Source organism: Choloepus didactylus, chromosome 2 (assembly GCF_015220235.1).
Source record: "Choloepus didactylus isolate mChoDid1 chromosome 2, mChoDid1.pri, whole genome shotgun sequence".
NCBI lineage: Eukaryota > Metazoa > Chordata > Mammalia > Pilosa > Megalonychidae > Choloepus > Choloepus didactylus.
The window spans coordinates 22,510,747-22,538,599 of NC_051308.1; the positions used below are offsets into that span (position 1 = coordinate 22,510,747).

At 37.1% G+C, this 27,853-nt stretch overlaps 1 protein-coding gene across 5 annotated transcripts in view; it reads left to right on the forward strand.

Annotated features, from left to right (window-relative positions):
• The window catches only part of RYR2 (ryanodine receptor 2), a 769,122-nt gene that overhangs the window by 716,807 nt on the left and 24,462 nt on the right, over positions 1 to 27,853 (forward strand). For all 5 annotated transcript variants that reach the window (XM_037821856.1, XM_037821863.1, XM_037821872.1 and 2 more), the window contains 10 exons: positions 3,772 to 3,876; positions 5,731 to 5,812; positions 7,886 to 9,183; positions 9,990 to 10,054; positions 15,748 to 15,895; positions 18,786 to 18,872; positions 20,097 to 20,315; positions 21,839 to 21,969; positions 23,284 to 23,326; positions 26,026 to 26,159. In XM_037821856.1, coding sequence (XP_037677784.1) covers positions 3,772 to 3,876; positions 5,731 to 5,812; positions 7,886 to 9,183; positions 9,990 to 10,054; positions 15,748 to 15,895; positions 18,786 to 18,872; positions 20,097 to 20,315; positions 21,839 to 21,969; positions 23,284 to 23,326; positions 26,026 to 26,159 — 2,312 coding nt within the window. The remainder of the gene's footprint in view (positions 1 to 3,771; positions 3,877 to 5,730; positions 5,813 to 7,885; positions 9,184 to 9,989; positions 10,055 to 15,747; positions 15,896 to 18,785; positions 18,873 to 20,096; positions 20,316 to 21,838; positions 21,970 to 23,283; positions 23,327 to 26,025; positions 26,160 to 27,853) is intronic.

Sequence of the window (27,853 nt, forward strand, 5' to 3'; positions counted from 1 at the left end):
GTCCTGGTTATGTGGGATGTAATGTTCTATATATGTCTGTTAAATTTCTCTATCCCTCTCTCTTCTTTCTTTGTTTCTCTGTCAGTAGGGCTCCCTTTACTAGCTGAAGTAGGGCAGGTCTTTTATTAGCAAAATCTCTCAGCATTTGTTTGTCTGTGAAAAATTTAAGCTCTCCCTCAAATTTGAAGGAGAGTTTTGCTGGATAAAGTATTCTTGGTTGGAAATTTTTCTCTCTCAGAATTTTAAATATGTCATGCCACTTCCTTCTCACCTCCATGGTGGCCGCTGAGTAGTCACTACTTAGTCTTATGTTGTTTCCTTTGTATGTGGTGAATTGGTTTTCTCTTGCTGCTTTCAGAACTTGCTCCTTCTCTTCATATTTGACAGTCTGATCAGAATATGTCTTGGGGTGGGTTTATTTGGATTTATTCTATTTGGAGTTCGCTGGGCATTTATGCTTTGTGTATTTATATTGTGTAGAAGGTTTGGGAAGTTTTCCCCAACAATTTCCTTGAATACTCTTTCTAGACCTTTACCCTTCTCTTCCCCTTCTGGGACACCAATGAGTCTTAAATTTGGATGTTTTATCTTTCGTATCCCTGAGATCCATTTAGATTTTTTCTATTTTTTCCCCATTCTTTCTTTTGTTCTTTCATTTTCCATTCTGTGGTTGTCAACGACGCTGAGTCGTTGTTCTACTTCCTGTAATCTTGTATTATGAGTATCCAGAGTCTTTTTAATTTGGCCAACAGTTTCTTTTATTTCCATAAGATCTTCTATTTTTTTATTTACTCTTGCAGTTTCTTCTTTATGCTCTTCTAGGGTCTTCTTTATGTCCTTTATATCCTGTGCTATGCTCTCATTGTTTGATTTTAGGTCTTTGATTAATTGCGTCAAGTACTGTGTCTCTTCTGATCTTTTGATTTGGGTGTTTGGGTTTGGGTTCTCCATATCATCTGGTTTTATCATATGATTTAAGTTTTTCTGTTGTTTTTGACCTCTTGGCATTTGCTTTACTTGATAGTGTTCTTTCTGTATATAAAAAATACCGATCTCTAATTTGTCAGATCTACAGCTTGGTGGCGTACGCTTTCTCTAACTAGCCAGCAGATGGCATCCCTGAGTCACCTATTCCCCTCAAGTCAGTTCTCCCCAACTTTGTCTTTGTGGTGTGTGGGTATCTGATTCTTGTGGGGTTTAATTGGTGCACCAAATTTGGGTGTGTTGTTGGTGCTGTCCGCCCTGAATGTGGGGTGTGTGTCTGGGTTGTTAGGGAGGCAGGGCAGCTTTAATAATCAAACCTCCCAGGTGTTTCTGGAGATTTAAGTCTGTTGCAAGAGTCTAAGCCTTCATTTCAGTCTTGCCACGGATTGTCTCTGCCGCTGACCCACAATCCTTGGTATTGGCATAGGGTCCCTGGGATTTCCAAATGGGTCCCCCTTCCCAGCCATGCTCTTCCAGGACCTCTGCTGAGGGAAGGCTGTGCCATGTCACAAGTGTGCGCTGGCCTCCAGGGACATGCAGGGGTGTTCTCAGCCTGCCTTAAAGATGGTTGAATGGGGCATGTTAATTTCCCCCTTTTTGCACAGCTTCACCTTCCCAGCTCTGGGACAATTAGCTGTGGGTGCACTAAAGGCCACTGTCCACGGCCAATATTGTGGTGTGTGCACAATGCTGTGGGAAACACTTTTGGCGTGCCTCTGAGCTATGGCTCCATCCCTGGGCAGGGGTGTCTCCAGCCCGCCAGGGAGATGGCTGCAAGGAGCATGGTTTCTTTCTCCTTTTGGCTCCCCTTTGTCCCCCTGGCCCTGAGACAATCAGCAGCGGGTGTGGGGACACTGAGGTGTTGGTTACAGACTGCTCCTGCCATGCTTCACTGCATGGTTTTCACTGCCATATCTGCAGCCACTCCCAGGTTTTTTGTTTGTTTGTTTTTTAAAAAGAACTAGTCCATCTCCAAATGCCAACCCGCGGTTTCCCCACATTGCAGCGTGGCCGCCGGACCTTCAGCTGGCTTACTCACTAGTTTCAGAATGCAGACTCCCGGTTTCACCAAATGCACGGTCCCTATGGATTTAGCAGACCTTGTCCAGCTGGTGCATCACTGGAACTGGTGTTCTGGGTCACTTTTTGGCTTTTATCTAGTATTTTTCACTGAGGTGTTTTTTTTTGCCCTGTCTCACCTAGCCGCAATCTTAGGTTCTCTCCACTCAATTTAAAATTAATCTCACGGACCTTGTGATTCTGGTCACCCTTGCTGCCTTGGAATCACTTCACCCTTTCAGACATTCTTGTTGAACAAGATTTTAAAAGGAACAGGAAGGCCGCCCCCTGGGTACCAAATATCTGGCCTGTAAGAAAAACTCTCGCATCTTTTTTCTGTCATCATTTTGAAAGTGTATTTTGTGCTTCCACTCTCTGTCACTGTTTCTAATACCAGAGATCATGGTACTCAACATGAGGAGATAGAAGCCAAGCTCTCCTAATTGTTCTCTTGAAACCTCCTCTCTGATTTGGTTCAAGGGGTTGAGGAGGCAGCCGTTCTCTCACTTTGCAGTAACGATGGAAGCTGAGATGCCTAGCAAGTAGGGAGCTCTCTCCAAAGTCTCGTCCTATTCAGCACCAACCCTTTTATATCCTTAAGATGGAAAGATTTAAGTTTAGTCACCCTTTTGCAGGTACTGAGTTTAGCACCTAGCTGTTGGAATGTGGAGGTATTTGGCACTTACTATTTTCTTCTCAGCCTTTAGGGTCTCAAAAGAGGCTGAAACTGGAAAGCATTCCATTTCAACATCATGTTGTATCTTCAATGCAGTTATCTTTTTTAATTACATATTTCTAGAGTGAAATCTGAAATGCTGGAATGTGCTCTCCAATTTCAACTTACGAGTCTTTTGTCAAAAGGAATGGATGAAATGGAATTTGTGAACAGTGATTTGTGCATGTTTTTCTTTTGAAATAAAATCCGTGCTACTTCTTTTCCTGGTTGGTGTGCATGTGTTTGCAAAACTGGTTGCCAGAATTTTTCCCTTGGGAAATGAATTGCCTCCATCAAAACATTCTGCCTATCAAACACATACTCTTTACTGTCACAGAAATGATTTCTTCAGAAATATAGACTATAAGCAAAGTTAGGGTCAAAGTGTCCTGGATTCTGGGTTCATGAAGTTAATGACCAAGTATTGATATTTTATAATCTCAGTGGTTGTGTAATTTGTATAACAGTTGTATGAGTAAGAAAGAAAATGTCAAAGAGGATTTTTTTTTTCTTTCTCTATAAATCCTTTATCCAGGTTACTATTTAGGAAAGAGAAGTAATTACCTCTCATCTGAAGAATAATCTCAGATGCTTTTCAATCTGTGTAGTGATTAGATTACTGGTTGATTTGACTTTAACAGCCAACACAACTGTACTTTACCCTTTCCCTCTAAATAGAAGAAGCCAAAGTGTGACAGAAATGAATTGATTCATCATTATATTTTGTCAGTGTTTTATTACTCATAAGGGAAATGGAATATGAAAATCCTTGTGAAACTCTTTTAGAGATTTTTTATATTAAATATTCCAAGAAAAGCACACTTACTTTCTAAAGGGTTGGTACCATTATCATCACTATATATCTTTCTTTCCTTGAGGATTACCATTTTTTCAGATAATGTGTTAAGGATATGATATGTACTCACTAAGTTACTTTTGTCCCTGTTATTGTAGAGTTTGTTTTGGCAATTAAATTATCAGGAATGATTGTTGTTTGGCTGTTTCTGCTTTAGGGTCCTTGCACTGGGAATCAGCAAAGTTTGGCACACAGCAGGTTGTGGGATGCAGTAGTTGGTTTTCTTCATGTATTTGCACACATGCAAATGAAGCTGTCTCAGGTAAATTAACTGTCATCCGCTATCCACTATCCTTAATGAAAAACAGGATAATAATCAGCAAATTAAATGTGCCTTTTTGCATGAACATTATCTTTTTTAGATTACTACTTTATACATCTTTTACTTTGTATTTGAAAAGAAACCATATAAATAAAAGGAACTTAGCAATGTGAGAATAGGTGGGAGTCATTATTCAAATTGGAGAAGAAAATGATAATGAGCAATTGAATGTAATGGAGAGATAAAACAATATAATCCCCAAACAACATACTTTTCACAGTCCTTCATAGATCCATTTCCTAAAAATTGCTTACTGGAATTTTTCGCTCCTGCTACAGATAATTGCAAAAGGATTTGTAACATGTCATCACTGGGCTTGTTAAAGAAATGAGTTTTCATGTTAGGTCATAAACTAGCAGCTGTTTCTCAGTAGATGACATTCACAACCATTAAGAAGAGATTTAACTTTGTGAAAGTCAAAGAGGAAAAAAGCAGCTATATAGATAAGCAAATAAAGAATAAACATGTTTTTTACAATGTTAATTTGGGAGTACATATTGGAAAAAGCAACATGTTTTCTCAAAACTGTGTTTATTTCATTTCAAACTAAAAGATACATGGAAAAATTGTTAATATAAATCTTGAGTAAATATGTCCCTTTAATGTAGTGAATTTTGATTGTGTGTCCTGAGATGTGACATGTCTATCAGGGCATGGATATTGTTAGGTAGAAGAAGAAATGCTAGATTTAAAGTTAAAAGACTGACAGTCTGGCCCCTGCTTTTTCATCCACTTGTCACATTAGTGTGGGCTGTTCCCTCACTTCTCTAACCCACATTTCTCCAGGGTGAAGTGAGGCTAATCAAACTTGTATCCTGGCCTATTTGTTGCAGCATATCTAGTTATTGGTGACTTAAATCAAATATGGAAATGCCATAATTCTTTCATTAATCACTGATGACATTTTACTAAGTAAAGAAAACCGACATGAATAAATTTGTCACTCACAAGAGTGACATCATTTCATTAACATCTGGTGCTACCTACTAGTTTGTAGTTAGTAGTTTCTTTAGAAAGAAAGAAATTTAGCTTCATATGTAAGAAAATCCAGATGGAAAATAATGATACCTTGGACAATTTTTAGAATGTAGAAAAAGAATAATTTAAAATAAAGAGAAAATTTGATGATAATAGTATATAAATGTAAGCACATTGCATATTTCCAGGCACTTGGTCTAAGCATAGTGATGTTTAACATAAAATGTCTTATAGAGAGAGAATTTTTTTCATGTGTAAACTGAAAAGCAAACAAAAATAAAAACAGAGAAATATTGGAAAACTAAAGTTGGTAAATGGGTAAATAAGATGCAACATTAGTATAGGTAATTACTTGCATATATTTTTATCAGATTTATGTAAGATAAATTTATCTCATAATCATTTCTGTGCCTTATTTTTCCTACAATAATTTTTTAAATAAGATATAGCAGAATTATGTAATCATTCAGAAAGAAAAAATAAAGGACAGTCTGTGCAAATAAAATAAGTCAAATGAGTAGAAGCACTTGAGTTTTGCCTACCTTCTGAGAACTCTACCACAGCTTTACTTCTTCAGTAATCTTGTTGAATACTTTAATGAACATGATTTGAAATCAATAGTAAATGCTCTTGAATTCTGAAGTATGTATATTTTTAATAAGCTACACACTTATATTTAGTTTTCCTTTAGTGATATAATATGTAGAAATGTTTACTGTTGCTAGAGTGGTACTCTTTTTTTGTGAGAATAATTATGTTATTCTTTCTCCCTAGTTTTCTTATGTTGTCTCAAATGTCATATGTTAATATTTTCAGGATTCCAGTCAAATTGAACTACTGAAAGAATTAATGGATCTTCAGAAGGATATGGTGGTCATGTTGCTGTCCATGTTAGAAGGTAGTTTTGATATATATTTTTTCAAATTCCCTTTGTCATTTTATGTTGAGGATCAATATGTGCTTGCTTATAGAGTCAGCATGGTGCAAAGAATAAAATAACTCTAAGAAGTGAGATACACCTTAGGTTTATTGATGACTTTGTTACTCTTTTCTCAAGTTGATTTTAAAAAAGAAAATTCTGCATATCTCAGTTTGCATGTCTACCAAATGCAGTAAGTAATACTTTATAATGATGCTTTTTATTTCATAGTGATACCCTAGAGAGAAATCTCTTCAGGCAGATAGTACATAAACAAGATTCTGTTCATTTTTTTAAATCAGCGTAGGTTGCAGAATTTGGATAAATTCCTGCTGTGTGCATTGCTGCTTCTGAGATTACCACATTGTAATGCTTACAAGTTCTTAGAAGTCCTGTAGAACCCTGGTGAGAACATAGGCCCACCCCAGCAACTGAGGGGATGTCTCACCCTCCCCACATGCTTCTCAATCTGGAGTCTCTCTTTTCTCTTTCCAACTTGTTTTTCCTTGCTGTTGCCTTTCTTTCTTTATCAGGCAGTAAATTTCCTGGTTAAGAACTTGGGCTGGGAGATCAACCTCCGGGGTTCAAAGCCTAGCTTACCCCCTTCTTAGAGGGGTGGTCTCTGGATAAGTTACTTCTCCATTTCTCATTCTCATCTTCTACAAAATGGAGCTAATGATAGAAGCTACATAAAAGGATTGATCTGAGAATTCAGTGAAATCGTGTTAATATGACCAAAGAACCAAGAATTGTTTGCTATTTTGTTAACCTATTCACTTTTTAAAATTCTTCCTGTTGTTTTTTTCTCTCTGTACCTATTTCTTAGACTGCCAGTCATTGCTCAGTTCCTCTTACGTGAACTCAAGTAGTTCTCCCACCATGAGCTAGGACTTCACAGATACAACGTTTGTTTAAAAACCTTAGTTGGCCCCAACAGTAGCTACTTTATACCCTCCAAGCACAAGATCCATTTACCATGACCCCAAATCAAATCTTGGTCTAAATAATAATAATAATAATCATCATCATCATCATTGTCATTATCATTATAATAATAAATGACAGCAGCAGCAGCCATTACAACTTAAAATTCACTTCTTATGATTTGCCAGATACTGTTTTATGTACTTAGTCTTGATAACAATCAGTTTAAACATGAGAAAAGTGAGGTACAGAAAAAGTTAAAAAATCTGTCCCAGGTTCTCAGCTACTAAATGATGGTGGGGACTGGATTCAACCCCAGTGGTATAGATCCAGACCCCATACCCTTAGCCACTGTGTTTACTGCCACACACATGGAATCTCAATGCCTCCCTCCCTTCCATGCACGCTTTTTAAAATCTCTTTCTTTATGTTACACAGCGCATTGTTTTCAAGGAATGAAAGCATGTTATAATTCCATAATTTAAAATATCTAATATTTTCTAGCTTATCAGTAATGTGCCATTTTCCACCTGTAAACACTCCAGACCCTGAAGAAATGCAGGCAGATACTTTTCTTTGTAAATTAGAGTGAGCATTTAATTTGCTGTCAGAAGATCTGGCTTGAAGTCCTGGCACGGATCCTTAATAATTTTGCCACAATGGGCATATTTATGTGGCTTTTCTAAACCTCAGTTTCCTCATATGTAGAACCAGAATTAATAAAAGGTGCCTGTCTGACAGACATATGAGCATTAAATCAAATATTGTCAGTGAACAGTAATTTTTCAACCAAAAAGGGCTGTGCATATGTTCGTTTTTATTGTTGATATGAGACTGAATTTCAGTTTCCTGGCTGTTTGCCCCATTTTCTTTATCCTGAAACACATTTTTTCTTTTGTTTAAATAGTTTTGTATGTGTTAGCCTTATCACTTTGTAAATATGGTTTTGCACTCTTGTTAACTTACAATTCACAAATAATTATCTATCTTTGCCCGAGACTTCATATGTTTAAAGATAAACAAGAAGATACCTTGATTCAGATCTTATAGCTATATTGTTATTTTCTCTATAAACACTAGTTGTATTAGAATGTCCATTTTAAACAAATTCAATTACTTTACTGCCAGGTAATGTTGTTAATGGAACGATTGGCAAACAGATGGTTGATATGCTTGTGGAATCTTCCAACAACGTAGAGATGATTCTCAAATTTTTTGACATGTTCTTGAAACTAAAGGATTTGACATCTTCAGATACTTTTAAAGAATACGATCCCGATGGCAAAGGAGTCATTTCCAAAAGGGACTTCCATAAAGCAATGGAGGGCCATAAACACTACACACAATCTGAAACTGAGTTTCTCTTGTCTTGTGCGGAGACAGATGAAAATGAGACCCTTGACTATGAAGAGTTTGTAAAACGGTTCCATGAGCCTGCAAAGGACATCGGCTTCAATGTTGCTGTCCTTCTGACAAATCTTTCAGAGCACATGCCCAACGATACTCGACTGCAGACGTTCCTTGAATTAGCAGAGAGTGTGTTGAATTATTTTCAGCCATTTCTAGGCCGCATCGAGATCATGGGAAGTGCCAAACGCATTGAGCGGGTTTACTTTGAAATCAGTGAGTCTAGCCGAACCCAGTGGGAGAAGCCCCAAGTCAAAGAATCCAAAAGGCAGTTCATATTTGACGTGGTCAACGAAGGAGGAGAAAAAGAGAAGATGGAACTTTTTGTTAACTTCTGTGAGGATACCATATTTGAAATGCAGCTGGCAGCTCAGATCTCAGAGTCAGATTTGAATGAGAGGTCCACAAATAAAGAAGAGAGTGAGAAGGAGAAACCCGAAGAGCAGGAGCCAAGAATGGGTTTCTTTTCTATTTTGACAGTCAAGTCCGCCCTGTTTGCTCTCAGGTGTAATATCTTGACCCTTATGAGAATGCTCAGCCTAAAGAGCTTGAAGAAACAGATGAAAAAAGTGAAGAAGATGACCATGAAGGACATGGTCACAGCCTTCTTTTCATCCTACTGGAGTATTTCTATCAGCCTCTTGCACTTTGTGGCCAGTGTTTTTAGAGGCTTTTTTCGCATCATCTGTAGCCTACTGCTGGGAGGAAGCCTAGTAGAAGGTGCTAAAAAGATCAGAGTTGCAGAACTCTTAGCCAACATGCCAGACCCTACTCAGGATGAGGTCAGAGGAGATGGAGAGGAAGGAGAAAGGAAGCCCATAGAGAGTGCCCTGCCCTCTGAAGATCTGACAGACTTAAAGGAATTGACAGAGGAAAGTGACCTTCTTTCAGACATTTTTGGCTTGGATCTAAAGAGAGAAGGAGGACAGTACAAACTTATTCCTCATAATCCAAATGCCGGCCTTAGTGAGCTAATGAGCAACCCAGTCCCCATCCCTGAGGTGCAAGAAAAATTTCAGGTAATTTATCTCTAATTCATGTCTGTTCTCTGAACTTCAGATGGGTATAATAAATGAATTTTAGATCAGGTCTCATGCTGCCATCAGAATGAGGTTAAATATGTGACTTAAAATCCAAAGGGAAATGGCTTTCTGTAGGCAAAAATAGCCTTTTTAAAATTATTTACAATTTATTAAATTATCCTAAACTATTTAGATGTAAGCCCGGTGCCCGCCCTGACAACACTGATCAGTTGAACAACCATTCTACTCACAAATATTTCATGAGGACTTACCACATACCTGACACCAGTGGGTATTGTAGAGAATTAAAAGGAATATAAGATGTGCCATTGCTTTTCACATGTCTGTAAACTATTAGAGAGATAGAACTAACACACATGAAGAAACTGGGAAATTATTAAGTATCAAATAGTGTAGACAGTAGGCAAAAAAAAAAAAAAAAAAAAAAGGAAACATCAGTATGGTTTGGAGTCGTTAGAGGTAGGACTTTAAATTGGCCTTGAAAGACGAATAAGATTATGTAAGTGGATGGGGGTATTTCTGAAATGAGGAAATAACATAAAAAGGAGCCCAGAAGTTTGTATATAGTGCTGGTGAAGTAAGTGCATGCAGAAAAGAAGGGGAAAGTATGTTGACCCATAGAATAAAAGATGTGTGGGGCCATTTTATCTCGATATAGGCAAGAGGTAGATTAGATTGCAAATCTAATTTGTAGATTAGTTTGGCACATGGCCATGTCTCCCTAAACTCATCAAAAGGTGGTGTGTAACACTGCTTTTCTGTTCCCCATTGACTAATTCAAGGAGCAGAAGGTAAAAGAAGAAAAGGAAGAAAAAGAAGAAACCAAATCTGAACCTGAAAAAGCTGAGTATGTATATTTTCCTTTGTTTCAGTAAGTCTCTTTTCTTATACTCTCTCCTCGGGGGCTGTAATGGAGACCCTCATGCTTCTTATACCACACAAACCTCCAGTACTTCAAAGGAGCTATGTGATAGAATCCCACCTTCTCAAGGGGGTGGTTCTGACAATGATGGTCCCACTGTGGTGGCCTCAGTGTGTTGACAGGGATAAGTGTAGACATTGGGCCTGCCATTCTGGGCCTGTTCTCCCCATTCCATGAGCATTTCATTTGTGCTCAGCAGAAAAGACTCCACTGATTCCATGTAATGCTCCCCACAAGATGCCTGACTGCCACAATTCCATCTTTAAAATAATGCTTGCATTTCTGTCCTTTTAAAGAAGGGGGGTGGGGGAGGACAAGCATTCTGTATGTGGTTGCATGGAATCGTTGTACAGCGATGTTCTCCAAGTATAGTTCTAAGACCACATGCATAAAAATCACTTGGAGAGTTTGTTAAAAACACAGATGCATGGACCCCAGCCCAGAGATTCTAATTCAGTGTGTCTAGTGGGGGGTCTAGGAATCTTCATTTTCACACTCCTTGTGGTGTGCGGCACAATTACACAAGCAACAGTAAGAAGTAAACATGAGGCAATGAAAATGTGTAAGTGTAATTTCCCCATAATACCGGATTTCTATTAATAATCTAATCCGACATCATTTCTCAAGTTTCTGTAATTTTGTATGCACATTTTTAAAAATGGGACAACAAAAGAAAAAACTTTAAGTGCTTACAGTGCTACTCCTCACATATTATTTTATTTTTCTCTTCTGTTACTTTCTTTGACCTATTTCCATTGTCTGTTCTTTATAATCAGCACTATTCATTGTCATACATCTTACATTGCTGGCTCAGTTATAAAAATGGCCATGAAAATGCCTGTTATGGTAAAATGCAGACATATGTAATATGGTAGGACAGGCATTTCAATGGTAATTCTTTAATATTGTAAAGAATGTTAGATATACCTCATATGGATTAGGTTAAAGGTTGTTTTTTTTTTCCTTAATTCAGTTTTATTGAGATATATTCACATACCATACAATCATCCATTATGTACAATCAGTGATTCACAGTACCATTGTATAGTTGTACATTCATCACCCCAATTTTTGAACATTTTCCTTATACCCGAGAGAATAAGAATAAAAAATAAAAGTAAAAAAGAACACCTAAATCATTCCCCCATCCCACCCTATTTTTCATTTAGTTTTTTATCCCCATTTTCTTTTACTCATATGATGTCTCTTTTTTTTTATTTTGAAATAAATTCAAAGTTATATGAACAGTTGCAAAAACAGTACTAGCCCCATACACAGAATTCCATCATACCCTGACCCCCCTCCCCCAATAGCTCTATCCACCAACTTTAACATGCTGTCACATCGCTATTTCTTTCCCTCCCTATCTATCATCCATCATCTATTGCTCTGTCTTCTGAACATATGAGAGTTAGCTGCACACATCCTTGAACATACACTATAATTCACGTATATACTTCCCATGAACAAGAACATTCTTTGTGCAATTCCGTTAAGCACAGCTAAGAAGTACAGGAGATTCAACAATGATACAAAGCTTACATTCTGTATTTCCTTTTCCTTATGTCTCAACTGTGTCCCTTTGAGCCACCTGTCCTCTATCCTACAGTCCCATCCAAGTTCATCCTTAGCATTCAATAGTCATCTAGTTAGACTTTTTTTTTTTTTTTTCAGTTGTGGTAACATATATACAGCCTAAATCTTCCCATTCCACCCCCTCCCTAGCCTTCCATTAGTGGGATTAATCACCTTTAGAATGTTGTAATGCTCTTTCCCACCATCCATTACTAGAAATTTCCCTTCACCTCAAACAGCAACTCCACCCTCATTTCTTAACTCCTCATTGCCCCTTCCCCCATTTCTCTTAACCTAAACTCTACTTTTCATCTCTATGGTTATATTCTCTGATAATTTCTTTGTGTTTACTGTGGGGGTTAAAATTAATCTCTTAAATCCATATCAGTCTTGTTTTTCTTTGATACCAACTTAACTTCAATAGGACACATAAACTATGTTCCTGTACTCCTTCATTACCCCACCTTTATATAGTTGTCTAAAATTACATATTTTACATTGATTTCAAAACCACTGATTTGTCATTAGAGTTTGTGTATTTTATATCATGTAGGAAGTAAATAGTGGAGTTACAGTTCAAAAATTATTGACTTCTATTTGTATTCCATTGTGGTTGGAGAATGTGCTTTGAGTATATTCAATTTTTTTTTTTTTTTTTTTAATTTCTTGAGGCTTGTTTTATGTCCCAGCTTAAGGTCCCTTCTGGAGAAAGATCTGTGATCACTAGAGAAAAATGAGTGTCCTGGTGATTTGGAATGTAAGGTACTATATATGTCTGTTAAAATTCTCTATATCTCTTTCTCCTGTCTTTGTCTATCTGTTGGTAGGGCTCCGTTTAGAATCTGAAGTAGGACAGGTCTTTTATTGGCAAACTCTCTTAGCATTTGTTTGTCTGTGAAAAATTTAAGCTCTCCCTCAAATGTGAAGGAGAGTTTTGCTGGATAAAGTATTCTTGGTTGGAAATTTTTCTCTCTCAGGATTTTAAATATGTCATGCCACTGCCTTCTCGCCTCCATGGTGGCTGCTGAGTAGTCACTACTTAGTCTTATGTTGTTTCCTTTGTATGTGGTGAATTGCTTTTCTCTTACATTTTCAGAACTTGCTCCTTCTCTTCAGTATTTGAGAGTCTGATCAGAATATGTCTTGGGGTGGGTTTATTTGGATTTATTCTATTTGGAATTTGCTGGGCATTTATGCTTTGTATATTTATATTGTGTAGAAGGTTGGGGAAATTTTCCCCCACAATTTCTTTGAATACTCTTTCTAGACCTTTACCCTTCTCTTCCCCTTCTGGGACACCAATGAGTCTTAAATTTGGATGTTTTATTTTATCTGTTGTATCCCTGAGATCCATTTCGATTTTTTCGATTTTTTCCACCATTCTTTCTTTTGTTCTTTCATGTTCTATTCTGTGGACTTCTAGGTCACTGAGATGTTGTTCAGCTTCCTCTAGTCTTGTATTGTGAATATCCAGAGTCTTTTTAATTTGGCCAACAGTTTCTTTTATTTCCATAAGATCTTCTATTTTTTTATTTACTCTTGCAATGTCTTCTTTATGCTCTTCTAGGGTCTTCTTTATGTCACTTATATCCTGGGCCATTGTCTTCTTGATGTCCTTTAAATCCTTTGCCATGTTTTCATTCCTCGATTGTAGTTCTTTGATTAATTTTGTGAGGTACTGTGTTTCTTCCGATATCTTGATTTGTGTGTTTGGAGTTGGATTCTCCGTATCGTCTGGTTTTATCATATGCATTAAGATTTTCTGTTGTTTTTGGCCTCTTGGCATTTGTTTTGCTTGATAGGGTTCTTTCAGGTTGTAACAAAAAAAGAATATTGATCTTATTTTTCAGAAACAGTTTGGTAATGTACACTTTCTCTAACTAACCAGCAGATGGCATCTGTGAGTCACCTATATCCCTCAAATCAGTTCTCAACCTTGTTGCCGTGATGTGTGGGGAAATGATTCTTGTGGGTTCAGTTGGAGAACTCAGTTTGGGTGTGTTGCTGGAGCAATCTGCCGTGAATGTGGGGCATGTGTATGGGTGGCCAGGGAGGAAGGGCAGTTTTAATGTTCAAATCCCCCAGGTTCCAGGAGATTCAAGGCTGCTGCAAGAGTCTAAGCCTTCATTTCAGTTCAGCCCCAGACCCTCTCTCTCACTGATCCGCAAACCACCGGACTTGGTGTAGTGTCCCTGGATTCTCCGAGCAGGTCCCCCCTCCCAGCCGCGATCCTCCAGGAGCTCATCCGAGGAAATGCTGTGCTACGTTACCAGTGCACACCATCTGTCTTAGTTTGCTAATGCTGAAGAATGCAAAACACCAGAGATGGATAGGCTTTTATAAAACGGGGGTTTATTTCACTACACAGTTACAGTCATAAGGCCACAAAGCATCCAAGGTAACACCTCAGCAATCGGGTACTTTCACCGGAGGATGGCCAATGGAGTCCAGAAAACCTCTGCTAGCTAGGAAGGCAGCTGGCATCTGCTCCAAAGCTCCGGCCTCAAAACGGCTTTCTCCCAGGACGTTCCTTTCTAGCAAGCTTGCTTCTCTTCAAAACATCACTCGCAGCTGCACTGAGTTCCATCTCTTTGAGTCAGCACGTTTATATGGCTCCACTGATCAAGGCCCACCCTGAATGGGTGGGGCCATGCCTCAATGGAAATATCCTATCATCTACAGTTGGGTGGGGCGCATCTCCATGCAAACAACCTAATTCAAACATTCCAACTTAATCCCCACTATTCTGTCTGCCCCACAAGATTGCATCAAAGAATATGGCTTTTTCTGGGGGACATAATACATTCAAACCGGCACATTATCCCTCAAGGGAAGCCCTGGGCCGCCGGGCCATGCTGTGGCGTGCTTTCAGCTCGTTTCAGAATGCAGAATGTCTGAGGCTGTCTTTACTGCAACACCTTGCGGGCTGAGAACAGCTAAGGTTTTGTCCACAGAGAGAGGGGGGGGGACAGAAAAACTCCCAGGTTCACCCGTCAGCCAGAGGTAGCACCCGATCCTCTGGGCTCCTATCCTGAGACGGTTATGTCCCCCGACTCTCCCAAGGTCAGTTGTCACCAAAAGCCTCTGTCTGCTTGTTGAGGATTCGCTGTCTGTATTGAGCAGTTAATATTAAAACCTCACTTGGAGCTGGGCTGAGAAAGTGCACTGCGCAGCTTCCATGAGGGAGGGGCTCTCGATTCTAGGCTCTCAGCTCTCAGCGCGGGTCCGCCGTTTTACTTACAGATTTTATGCTGTGGTCTCAGGCATTTCTCCCAAATCAGGTTGGTGGATGATGAGCGGACAGTCACGTTTGTGTCCCCGCTGTTATTCCAGGTTATTTACTGGTTTTTTGGTCATTTATGAATTGTTCTGGGGGAGACTAAGTCTTCCACTCCTCTGTATTTTGCCATCTTCCCAGAATCCCCCTAAAGGTTGGTTTTTAAAACATGAATACATGACTACCCAAATACATGAATACATTTTCATGAAGTATTGGGATTTTTTTGCATGTAGAGAGTTTTTAGGTATCAGATATCAGTGCTTCTAATCCCATTATTTTCTGCAAAATTAATATATTGACATCCCTCATACGTCTGAACAACCAAGCACATATGCCTTGCATTTTGAATATTAATGGCTAGTCTTTATTAAAAATTTAACATCAAACTATAATTCAAAAATAAAGTATGTTGGAAAGTTGCAGCAAGAAAAGAATTCTTCATTAACTTATTCCCCTTTTCAATTAAATGTCTTTTGCACAGTTGAAAGTGTATCTGCTCTCTGTAGATTTAACCGCTCTTCAACTGTGCAAGATATCTCCAAGACTTGAATTTCACAGACTTATTCATCTACAGGGAGCTACGATAAGCAGGAAGTCCTACTCTAATTCTAAAATTCTGAGTATTATAGTTCATTGGAAGAGACATTACTTTTTAAAAATTGTTTTAAGATCTAAAATAGTACACACATGTATATTTTTGCACAAAACCTGTTTACTTCTTTAGTTTTCTAATGGTTTATATTTCATTCATTTGCCTTCACAGGGGAGAAGATGGAGAAAAAGAAGAAAAAGCCAAAGAAGACAAGGGTAAACAAAAATTGAGGCAGCTTCACACACATAGATATGGAGAACCAGAAGTTCCAGAGTCAGCATTCTGGAAGAAAATCATAGCATATCAACAGAAACTTCTAGTAAGATGTCTTAGAATGACTATTGTTACTGATAAATAGTGAGACCATAAGAAATAAGGCTGGGTAAATATTCATTGACCTTCCCTTGGGTGACAATCAGGGAACCAAGTCAGTCCTACAGATGTGTTTTGTTTGCCTGTCTTGCTGTCTTTATTTCCTCTAGTGAATGCCTTTTGGTTCACTGCTCCCTGTTGTCAAACCCCCAATGTGTACACTGATCCACACAACCTGAAACCATTTGAATGAGTGACTGTCAGGACAGTGCTCCCAGGGCTTTGCCACAAAGACTTTAGAGCAAATCAGTACATATATTCTGAGGCTTCGCTCTTTGCAGGGCACTGCTTGACGCCCTGCTGTAGATTAAGCAAAACATAACTCCCCAAATTAGTAAAATACATATTCATATTTGGAAAAGAAAGAAAGAACATGTAGTTTTCCATCTCTATTCACATAAACATGGGCAAGAATTCTTAAAAATCTTGTTTGAACAACCTTTTATATGTATAATTACACACATGCGCTATATCTATATCTATATATCTATATCTGTCTATATATATATACACATACATACATACATGTTTATGTGTATATATGTGTATATAAAAGGAGAAGGATAGGAGTTAAGTGTGTAGAATAAACCTACAAGTGGTACTAACCGGTAATGTAAGACTACAAATTAAGTATAACACCCCCTTAAAACCAAGCCATTTGAAAGGTAAAGTCATATTTAGTGTTTTACAGCTTGAGAAACCAAAAATAGGCAATTAAGAAATTGAATGTACTGTAGAACTTTACTTTTTAGTGAAATGAATTGACCTAAGTAGTTATATGTTCTAACTGCTTGTGTACAAATACATATAGATGTTACATATTTTTACATGCAAGTATATAGTTTAATAGTTTTAAATGTTTCCTTAAACTGTCTTATAGTTTCCCTCTATTACTTAATACAAAGTACTCTGACTTAAGTATTGTCCTGATAACTCTAGATAATCATTCATTTGCTATGTTGTAATGGTTGCCACAGCTGTAGGTGTGGCTAAATTATAGATGGTTTAGCACATGAGGTTGAATGGACTCCACAATAGTCTGAAGTAGCCCCAGTGGATTCTTGTAGAACATGTTTAACTCAGGTTGTGAAAACCTAATAATTGAGGTTTCTTTTCCCTCTTCATCGCAGAATTATCAAGTTCCTTCTCTCTGCACAGCTCTTCCATCTTCCTGCTTCTCTTTGCAGTCTGACTCTCACTGCTCACTCTTTTTTTGCACAAATAAGACTAATAATGGCCACACCAGGCCACCGCAGGACCCCTGTCTCCCAGCTCAGATAACCAGAGTTAACTATTAACTAGCTCTACCCCAATGACCCAATTCTGCCTAACTAGAGAATCACTGTGACTGACCCAGTTGGAGTTTCACGCTTGGTACAGTAAGCTGTGGCAGTAAGGCAGGGTCGTGTGTGGGTCTCCCGTCACTAATGATGGGGCCATGTACAGAGAGGGGATTCATGAGATGTTACCATTTTTATGATAAAGCACTTGACATATCCACTTGGATATCTTATAAACATCTCACACTTAATATTATAACAAAATATTGATCTCCTCCCGCAACCTATTTCCTTTAAACCTACTTCTCTTCTAGTTGTTTTTTTTCCTTTAATTCCCAGCTTAATAAATGGCACCAGCCATGTACTTAATTGCTCAGACCAAAAATCCAGGAGTTAGCATCTTTCAGTCCTCTTTCTTCCCTACTTCGTAATCCAGCAATAATTCTTCTGAGATCTTCCTGCCAGGTATATACAGAATCTGCCCACTTTTTGTCATCTCCACATTTACCACCCCAGTCCAAGCCACCACCGCCACCACCACCACCACCATCTCTTCCTGTGCTTGCTCCTGTAGAAATTTTCCAGCTGGTCCCCTTGCTTCTATTCTTGCCTCTACTATCTGTTTTCCACCAAATAGCTGGAATAATCTTTCCAAACCATAACTCTGATTACACCATGCCCTCTTCAAAATCCCTCAATAATGTCCCATCTCAAAAGAATAAAATAATTATTATAATTATAACAAAACTAATAACTAATGTCTTTTGTATGCCAGGCAGTCTTCTAAGGGCTTTTCCTTATATTAACTCTTTTAATCTTCACAGCAACCTTATGAGGTAGGTACTGATGTTATTTCCCCTTTACAAATAAGAAAAGTTAAGCAAGAAGAAGGATTATATGACTTGTCCAAGGTCCCACAGCTGGTGAGTGATGGGGACAGGATTCGTATCTAGGCAGTGTGACTCCAGAGTTCTATTCTTGACCACTGCACTATAATGCACAACCTGTACTTTTAGCAGAGGCTTATAAAACCTTGACCCCTGATCACCAATCTGACCACATCCCTTGCCACCATCTCCTATCCTCACTGTGCTTCCTTCTTGTTGTTCCTCAAGCATACCATCACCATTCTTAATTCTAGACCTTCCCCCTGCTTGCTCCCTCTCTCTGAAACTCTTCTCCATGTCTTTGCTTGGTTTACCTTCAGGTCTCTACTCAGATGTCACCTCCAGAGATAAACCTCCCCTGATCACCTACCTAAAGTAGCACCCCATTCCTGATGCCCTTAACCTGATGTATTTTTCTTCATTGCATTTAGCATTCTCTGAAACTATGTTTCCTTTGTGTGTGTGTGTGTGTATGTCTTTATTATTTGTCTCCTCTGGAGAGGCAGACATTTTCTTATTCACTGCCACGTCTAGGGCACCAAGAATGGTGCTTGATATGGTAGGTTCTCAATACATATTTTTGAGTGAATGAATGAAAGCTTTATTTAATCACCTACAGATTTCAAGTCTTCTGAATCAGTGACCTTTTGATATATTTTTTTACCTTTAGAACTATTTTGCTCGCAACTTTTACAACATGAGAATGCTAGCCTTATTTGTCGCATTTGCAATCAATTTCATCTTGCTCTTTTATAAGGTACGTACATCTTATTGTTTTAATAACCAGTATAGAATTACAAATAGATTGAATTTAATTTGAATATTTCACAGATGTACTAGTGAACACATCTAAACCTATTCTAAAATACAGTTTGATGAACAAGAAAACTTGATTATCTATTAAGGCAGAGATAGATTCTTCATCGAAACTATGTGAGAAGTGCCTCAAGTGAAGAGTGTTTGAAGGATGGCAGAGTGTTTATTCACAATTTTGCTAGTCTAATTTGGCTGACTATCTTGTTATATCAGGGTATGGCATATCTGTCTTACATTATATTCTTTTGATAATTGAGAAGCCAGCTTAGCTGTCTAACTTTTCTTGCATGCATTGGAATCACCATAACTCTTGGTTGGATTAGAATGAATTCAGCAAAGTTCAAGTATATTTATTTGCCTTTTTGTTTTGTTTTGTTTTTTGTTTTTACAGTGGATTTTTATTGGGGGTAGAAAGTAAGCTCTTTAGAGCTTTCTTTTCTTCACATTTTCCCTTTTTATTTTATTTTCTTTTTTATTAGAAAAGTTACAGGTTTACAGAAAAAACATGCACAAAATACAGAGTTCTTATATTACCATGCTACTATTAACACCTTGCATTAGTGTGGTGCATTTATTACAACTGATAAAAGATGATTTTTCTAATTGTCCTATTGACAGTAGTCCATGGTTTACATTAGGGTCATTGTTTGTTTTGTACGGACTATGTTGTTTTGTTTTGTATTTTTAATTTTTATTCTAGTAACATATATACAAACTAAAATTTTTCCTTTTAACCACATTCAAATATATAATTCATTGGTGTTATCACATTCACAATGTTGTACTTTGGCTATCAGTATCATTACCAAAACTTTTCCGTCACCCCACATAGAAACTATAATTTAAGCATTAATTCCCCATTCCCTACCTCCACCCCAGCCCCTGGTAAACTGTATTCTAGATTCTGACTCTATGAGTTTGCTTATTCTAATTACTTCATATCAGTGAGATCATAGAGTATTTGTCATTTTGTGTCTGGCTTAGTTCATTCAACATGGTGTCTTCCGGGTTCATCCATGAGCCTTTGGGTTTTGAAGAATCATCTTCTTAGCATCGAACTTCATATGCTATTTGCTAAAAAGACATTTCCATTGCTTTTTCATATATTATTTACAGTGATAGCTTAATTCAGTGAACTGACTATACTTTAAATGGTTGGAATTAGGTCTCCACTTCTTCTGTGGTTGAAGGAAAAGAGCTCTCTACTCGAAGTTCAAGTGAAAACACCAAAGTTAGCAGCCTGGACAGTGGCTCACGTAGAATTATTGCAGTTCACTATGTCCTGGAGGAGAGCAGTGGCTACATGGAACCCACGTTGCGTATTTTGGCTATTCTCCACACAGTCATTTCTTTCTTCTGCATCATTGGATACTACTGCTTGAAAGTAAGATAGTAAGGCACCAAGGTACCCATGTGTGTCCATGTATGTGTGCATGTCTGTTGCAGGTTGGACTTCCCAGAGGCAGAAATTAGCACGTGTGAAGTTTATTAGGGAATGTTCTCTGAATCAACAACTGTGGGGGAAGAGAAGGAGGCAGGATGGGGCATAGGAAAAAGTTGGGCTGTGGTGCAGACACAGCAGAGTGCAGCTACAGCTCTCTGCCTCGGAAGCTGGGAAGCACCTGCCAAGTTGCCCTGGGTTGGGGTGAGGGTGCTTGGCCTTTACTTCCCCAATTGAGCAGTCATTGGCTGCATGCTGCCCAGGAAGGGAATCTGTCCTTGGACTGTTCAGTTGTGACTCTTTCACATATTGCTAATTATTCACATAATGGACAACTTCACCTATAACTTGACCCCACAGAAGAGATGACACCCACCCACAATGTCTGCTAGCAATGGTCCAGTGTACTAAGACTTAGAGAAATACATCACATTGAGCCTATGAGTCATGTTGATTATTCTGCTATTAGTTACGTATCTAGTGCTGTCCTTGGCAGAAATGCTTCCCAATTTGTCACACTTTCACCAGAAAATAATGCAGCTCTATTAATAGCACAAAACTTTACCTAGCGCCCTGCTAAGGGAACAGTGCATTTTGGTGAATAGCACTTAGGATAGTCTCTTTGAATACCCAGGGCTGCTCATAACCTTTGCAAACCTCTTTACCTTTTCCCAGCAAGATGCCTTTTGATTGTAATGCTTTTATTTTCAGTCCTCTCCGTCTGGTTGTGAGACCTCCAAAAGACTTTTGAAAAACCAGGGCCCAAGTTAAAAGACTAGAATGTAAAGCTTTCTACAGAGACTCCTCACCCTCCCTTTTCTTCCCTTGTGTTATGTGGGGAATGTTTTTGGATACTTCCGGAATGTTTGCATCTTTCTTGGATCTGTGTCTTTTATAAAGTCTGTCTGTATGAAAGAAGAATCAATACGTTCTGGAGACATTTTGGCAACATGACAAAGATTTTTCCTGATGCCAAAATTTAAAATTATGTAAAAATGGCATGTGAGTATACTATGTAGGGAATTGTTAAATTTCTCCAATAAAACTTTGAATTTTTTTATTAGCATGCATTTTTGAACTTTAATACAATTGCTGTGTTTTGTTATATCCATTCAAATTCCCGAATACCCACACACTCACGTAAGCAGAAAAAAATCATAATTTTGCATAATTATCTTTCTTTCTTTGGTATTTAATAGTGATATCATTAGTGCAATTGTCTGTGAACTCTTATGTGTTTAAAACATATGCATACACATACATGTGTGTGTATGTAATTCCTACCCTCTCTTCTTTTTTTTCTAAAACCTTCTAAATTCTTAAATGTGGGCATTTTCACTCAAGTTTTACTTTCGTAGAAGTACATTGAAAATACTTCTTTCCAAAAACTGTTTTGTAAAAATAGTGACCAACAGAGATGCCAGTAAATATAAACTAATTTTACATTGTTTACTTTTCAAATGTAGGTCCCGTTGGTTATTTTTAAGCGAGAAAAGGAAGTAGCACGTAAATTGGAATTTGATGGGCTTTATATTACAGAACAGCCTTCCGAAGATGATATTAAAGGCCAGTGGGATAGACTTGTAATCAACACACAGTGAGTAAAAACTCATATGAGACATTTCTGTGCTCAGAAAATTTCAAATTTCAAGACACAGAAGTACTTTGCTGGAGTTCCTGCAGATTTGTCAAAAGTTTAGCAGAGGTGAATAATAGTTATACATTCAGCTGAGAAAATCACAAGACTGAACACTGTCAGACTCCTAATGGATGCCATCAATTTCTGCCCTCTGTGTTCCAAATTCCTTAATCAGAAACGGCTTTGAGTCCATTTCCACAGCACAGATGGAACTTAACATCCATTACTCAGTGTTCAGGGAAGTGTGTAGCAGGAAGTACATAACCTGCAGTGAGGAGTTAGCTCATCCAAAAGCACAGCGGAAGCAAAAAATTATTAGCATTGTAGCATTAAAGGCAAAAATATTGAATTTCACACTTTTTATGTATCCAAATCTTAGACTTCATTTGTTACTATCAAGGAGTCTAGCAAAAAACTAGTATCAGTATTATGACATGTAAAATATAAGAGAGAAAAGCAAACGCTTTTTCTATCCATTAAATATTTGACCTTGTGACATCACGACCTAAACTGCTACCTGATATTCCGGGTCTATATCTATCTCAAATATAAAATTTTCCACCATAAAAAGCATTAGTGATAGAATGTTTTTGAGTAGTTTGCACTACTCAAGAGTAAAATATCTTCTTTTTATTGTGATTAATCTTGCTTATCTTTAGAAAGGTTATAATACTTAATAGGTTCTGAGTTTTCAAATCAGGATGGTTTAATTTATACTTTAAAAATTACCAACTCTACCCATTATAACTAAATCTAATCAAATCCATCTTTTTAATTAAGTTCTATTTTAGTCAAATTCTATGACTCTATTTTGTGACAGAGTCATGGTATGGTGCTGCGCTCAAAAATTTATTGAGGATGTCTAGAGAGAATGAGGTATTTTTTCTTTCGTAGGAAAAAAAACTGACAGATTTGTAAAGACAAATTTTGAAAAGACAATTGACAAAAAAATGCATTTATTGACTTGTTAAAACTAACCTAGCAAATATAAAAATACTGTTAATAAATATGCTTATATTCCTCTCCACTAAACTATAACCTTTGTGATTTACATGTGTATAAATCTATATATTAGTATTTAAAATAATATTTAATATACCCATGGTATAGAAAAGTTATGGGACAAGATGTTAACTGAATCCGTTGTAATTGTATGTGGAAAGCAGGGTATATGTTTACATACAACTTTTATATATTTTGTAAATCCCAAACTATGTGTTATCATTTTTAAAAAATGAGACTATTTTACCTCTATGCTTTCATTTCTTTTAGATCATTTCCCAACAATTACTGGGACAAGTTCGTTAAAAGAAAGGTAATACTTGTAAAAAGGAATAAATTCTCCATTTTATCCTAACATGCAGCTCAGATTTGAATTTGATGTGACATTATACATAGAATGAGATATTGAGGTATGCTTTATCTGACTGGTAATGTCATTTCAAAATGGCAATTAGAATTGAATATGAATTTCAAAAATAGCACATTAGAAACCCATACTCTGCAGCTTTAAAATAAAGAGGCATTGCTTCAGCCACTCCACCTGAATAAATAGAGCTCAGTCCAAAGGATCAACAAGAATTGATAAAGAATTTTCTTAGAAATGGTGTAGGAAACCTAAGCTGGGTGAAAGCGATTTTCTGATAAGTCAGCTAATAAATAACTGGGAGATCCTCCTTTACACTGGGGAGAAGTAAAGTTGTTGGATGACAAAGGGATTTTATTCACTTTAAAGATTTTTTGTAAGGTTTTATTCTTCTGATGCTGATTACATTACTACAAAGGGTGGTAGAAAGAACACTAGAACTGAGTTCAACTATTGACTATGACACTTTCTCAAGCTCTGATTTTGAGATCATCTGACCTGGGGGATGATGTGAAGGATCATCTCTCCCTGCCTGCACACCAGATTTTAATGCGGATCACGGTTTTCTGGGATGAAACAGTGCCGTGTTTCATAAAATACTATAATCATTATTTTGTGGCTCCTTATTTCATCCTTGAAGGGCTCTAATGGTCAGAATGACTCAGTTCACTCTGTGTTCCATCATGAGTTCCATGTCGAGTGTATACAGTCCATAGTGAAAGGCAGAATAACCTGCCGAATGAGGTGGGCATTTTCCCTTTGATTCTCCAAGTTCCAGTGACTGGAAGCCCACAAACTCTTAGTTACCAGTCCGAGAGGAGACACGGAGCTTGCACTAAGAATAAAAATTACCATATCATTAAGCATACTGACCTTTTTTTTTCTTTTATGGCAAGACTTTCTAGATGAAAGTGAGTGTGTTTTTTGGTTTTTATTTTAATACAAGTTTTTTGTCTCCTAGAGATCATGGGAAAAGACGCCTGGCATTTTGAGTAGCACTGAATTAGGCTATAAGAGCACATCCAAATTAGGCAGAAGCTTTGAAAGAATTACTTTAAAGTAATTTTAAATAGATAATTTGAACAGTTGATTCTTATTCATTATTTAACAGAATAAAGAGGAAACTTCTATATTATTGAAGCAAGAGTTTTTCTATGAAGGTATATGTATAGTAAACTCGATTGAAAAATAAATTGTTATGGCAGCTAAGACTGTTCATGGTATTTCTATCACAATACTAATTTATTCTCCAGGGAATGGGGGTGAGAATACAGTTGTTAGAGAATTCCCACTGAGGTCAGCCTAGCCCACTTTTAGAGCTGGGAGAATAACCCAAAAGTGTTTTAATTAACCTAAATAGTGTATGTCCGTATGCTATTTAATCACCATTGCTCTTTTCTATTTTCTTTTAAATTACATGATTGTATACCTTCAGAAAAAGCCGTTTTTCAAAATCTCTGCTAATCCTGTCCTTCCCTTTTTATTTTGCCTTTTCTTCATTCCCTCTAATCTTCTACTGTAACATTTTCTCTCTTCCTTTCCCCCACCCTTTTTTATTACCTTAGTTTCTCCTGTTTTCATCCTCACTTGCTTTCCTAGTGTTCTTTTCCCTTTTTGCTACAATTTTTTTTCTCCTCCTGCTTTCTCTTCATTTCTTTTCCTCTTCTCTTCGTGTTTCATTGTTACATGGGTCTGTCTTGGTATAAGAACTTCAGGCCAAGAGTAGATCTATCACAGAGTTGGATGTACTGAGCTCAAGTTAATTGGCTTTGGCTTAGCCAGGGTGGGTGGTGAACCCACATCTAAAGCCCCCATCTGAATATATGACAAATGGGCAAAGCCAGGCAAATGTTACAGAAGGAGAGAGATGTGTGGAAACTGATGGCTGTATGCTAAGAAATTATTTTAATGATGGACAAGGAATTTATGCTAGGTAAAAATTAAACTGAGGACATGAGGACAGAGATGGACAATCCAAAGGGCTAGGGTCAGTGGATTAAAGGTTCTGGTCCTGCTGTTATGAAAGTATCAGGATACCAAGGGGAATGAGGTAGAAAGATGGAAGGCAATGATTAGAGAGTAGAATGGTTGAAATTGAGATCATGGAGAGGATGTCATTACTGTAATGTCCAAGCCTAGTGGCCTGCAGTGGCCTATGCAAGAGATCATTGGCTGGAAAGTCAACATTGCCATTGTTTCCTGACCTCACCTCTTGCAAAACATGGCAACCTTGGGCACATTGTGTTAGATTTCCTAAGACACGCTTTTGTTTATCTGCAAAATGGGAGGATAACATGAAACTTATATATTGTGACAGTCACATGAGATAAAGCATGTCGAAGTTCTTAGCATAATTCCAGACACAAAATATGAATTTGGTAAACGTTACTTTCATTTCCATTTCCTCCCACTTTTACCCTTTTACTTCCGCCCATCCTCTCCCTTTCACTTGACTTCCTCTCTTGAATTAGATATCTTGTTCCTCAGATAGGTATCTGTTTGGATACAAACATCTAATTACCTTCATACTTATTAATTATTTGTCATATTTTAGAATTAATTTTAAAAATCTGGTTTATGGTTCAACTTTGTGTGATCACATTGCTTAAAGCCTGAAGCCAGTAAAATACTGTTTTCCTTACTCCCAGGTTATGGATAAATATGGAGAGTTCTATGGCCGGGATAGAATCAGTGAATTATTAGGCATGGACAAAGCAGCTCTGGATTTCAGTGATGCCAGAGAAAAGAAGAAGCCAAAGAAAGATAGCTCCTTATCAGCTGTGTGAGTGTGATTTCTGCTTTATTCTTCAGGTTTAGGTCAAAAAGGGAAAAAAATATAATACATTTCTAAACTTGCTAGTGTATTGATTTTATTTTTTCAGTGTCAGAGGTATAGATCAATGAGGCAAACAGAATATGTATCTAAAGCCTGCTTTTACGATTCTGAGTACTTGGAGTATTGGAATGATTGGATTTTTTTCTATTAATTTTTGAAGGTGACTTTCTTTTTCATTGTTTAATTAAAGAAGAGAAAAATTTTTTAAATTCATGTTAATTTAATTTGTCTTTTCTCTCCTTAAGTGACACTTAAGTCTAAGTAAGACACATGCAAAAGTGCAAATATATGACTATCTTGTATGATGCTTCCAGTTTGAAAAGAAGATTTTTCTTGTATTTTAGAAAAAGGAATTGTGTAGTCCTTCTATTAGAAGTGTTCGAGTCGTATCATTTTATTATAACTACTATATTGTATTTAAATAGCAAAGACTTAGTGTGCCAGAAGCTACTATACTACCATACATACTATTTTTTGGAAAGTTTACTTCAAAATGAGGGACTCTTAATATAGAACTTGCATAGAATAATATGTTATGATATAACTAGAAGGATATAAACCAGTTGAATTGACTTTAACTTAAGAATAAATGTCTGTCTATATACACACACACATACGTACATATATACATATGTATATGAGTGTACATATAAATATATTTGATCAACTCAAATTCTCCAATAAATGTAAAACTTGCATCCTTTTTAAAATGCAATTTCTTATTGTAGCCACTTAGCCGTTCTTTAAGCAGTGTAGGTGTCCCTCCTTGCAAACGTGTTGATGTTTCATACCTGTCCATTTATGCTCTTGGTCAATTAGGAATCCAATGATTAGTTTGAAAACATAGGTAATCTATAGTTCTGTAGGGAAGTATTGTTTTGTGTTAGATAAATATTCAAGCATCATTTAAAAAATATTTTGCCTGACCTATCTCATTGGTAATATGCCTTGTATCTATCTGAAAACTGATTAGAGCTACTTGGTTCTTTAAACACATTGTGAAACCAGTTGAAGAGTAGTTAGTAAAGTAAATATATAACAGAAACTGTAAATTTAAATCTAAAATATTACTTGGGTACTTTAGGAAAATGAATGTGTTAACTTATTTGACTCTTAGAAAATAAGTCTGAAGAAATAGAAGGGACATTTTAGACTATTTTTTACTATAAATAAATAGCCCTAAATTGGTGGAGTTTCCCATTGATTTTCACAGTAAATGCTTGTAAATTTGACCCTTAACAAAATACCAAGAAATTAACCTGTAGCAAATATTGATGACCTTTAAATATGGGTAGTAAAATAGGAATAATAAAGAATATAGTAAATGATATACTTTCCTGGGAAAAAGACATACAGATAGTACCCTCTTATAAAACATTTGGAAAGGTTTTGTTTTAAAAGATTATCTGGTTTCTATGTAAATACTATCTTAATGTGAACATTTAAATACAAGGGTGTTTTCTTTCTCTGTTTGTGTATGTATTTATATGCCAATCAAACTCTTAATTGTGCTTGGTATGTAAATGTTTAAATAGGTGGCTAGCCCTGCTCCTGAGGGTAGAATGGCTTTGGCAGCACTTAGGCCTACAAACTTCCTCAGTTATGTCTTCCTGGAGGAGGGGAGAGATCATAGCTCAAAA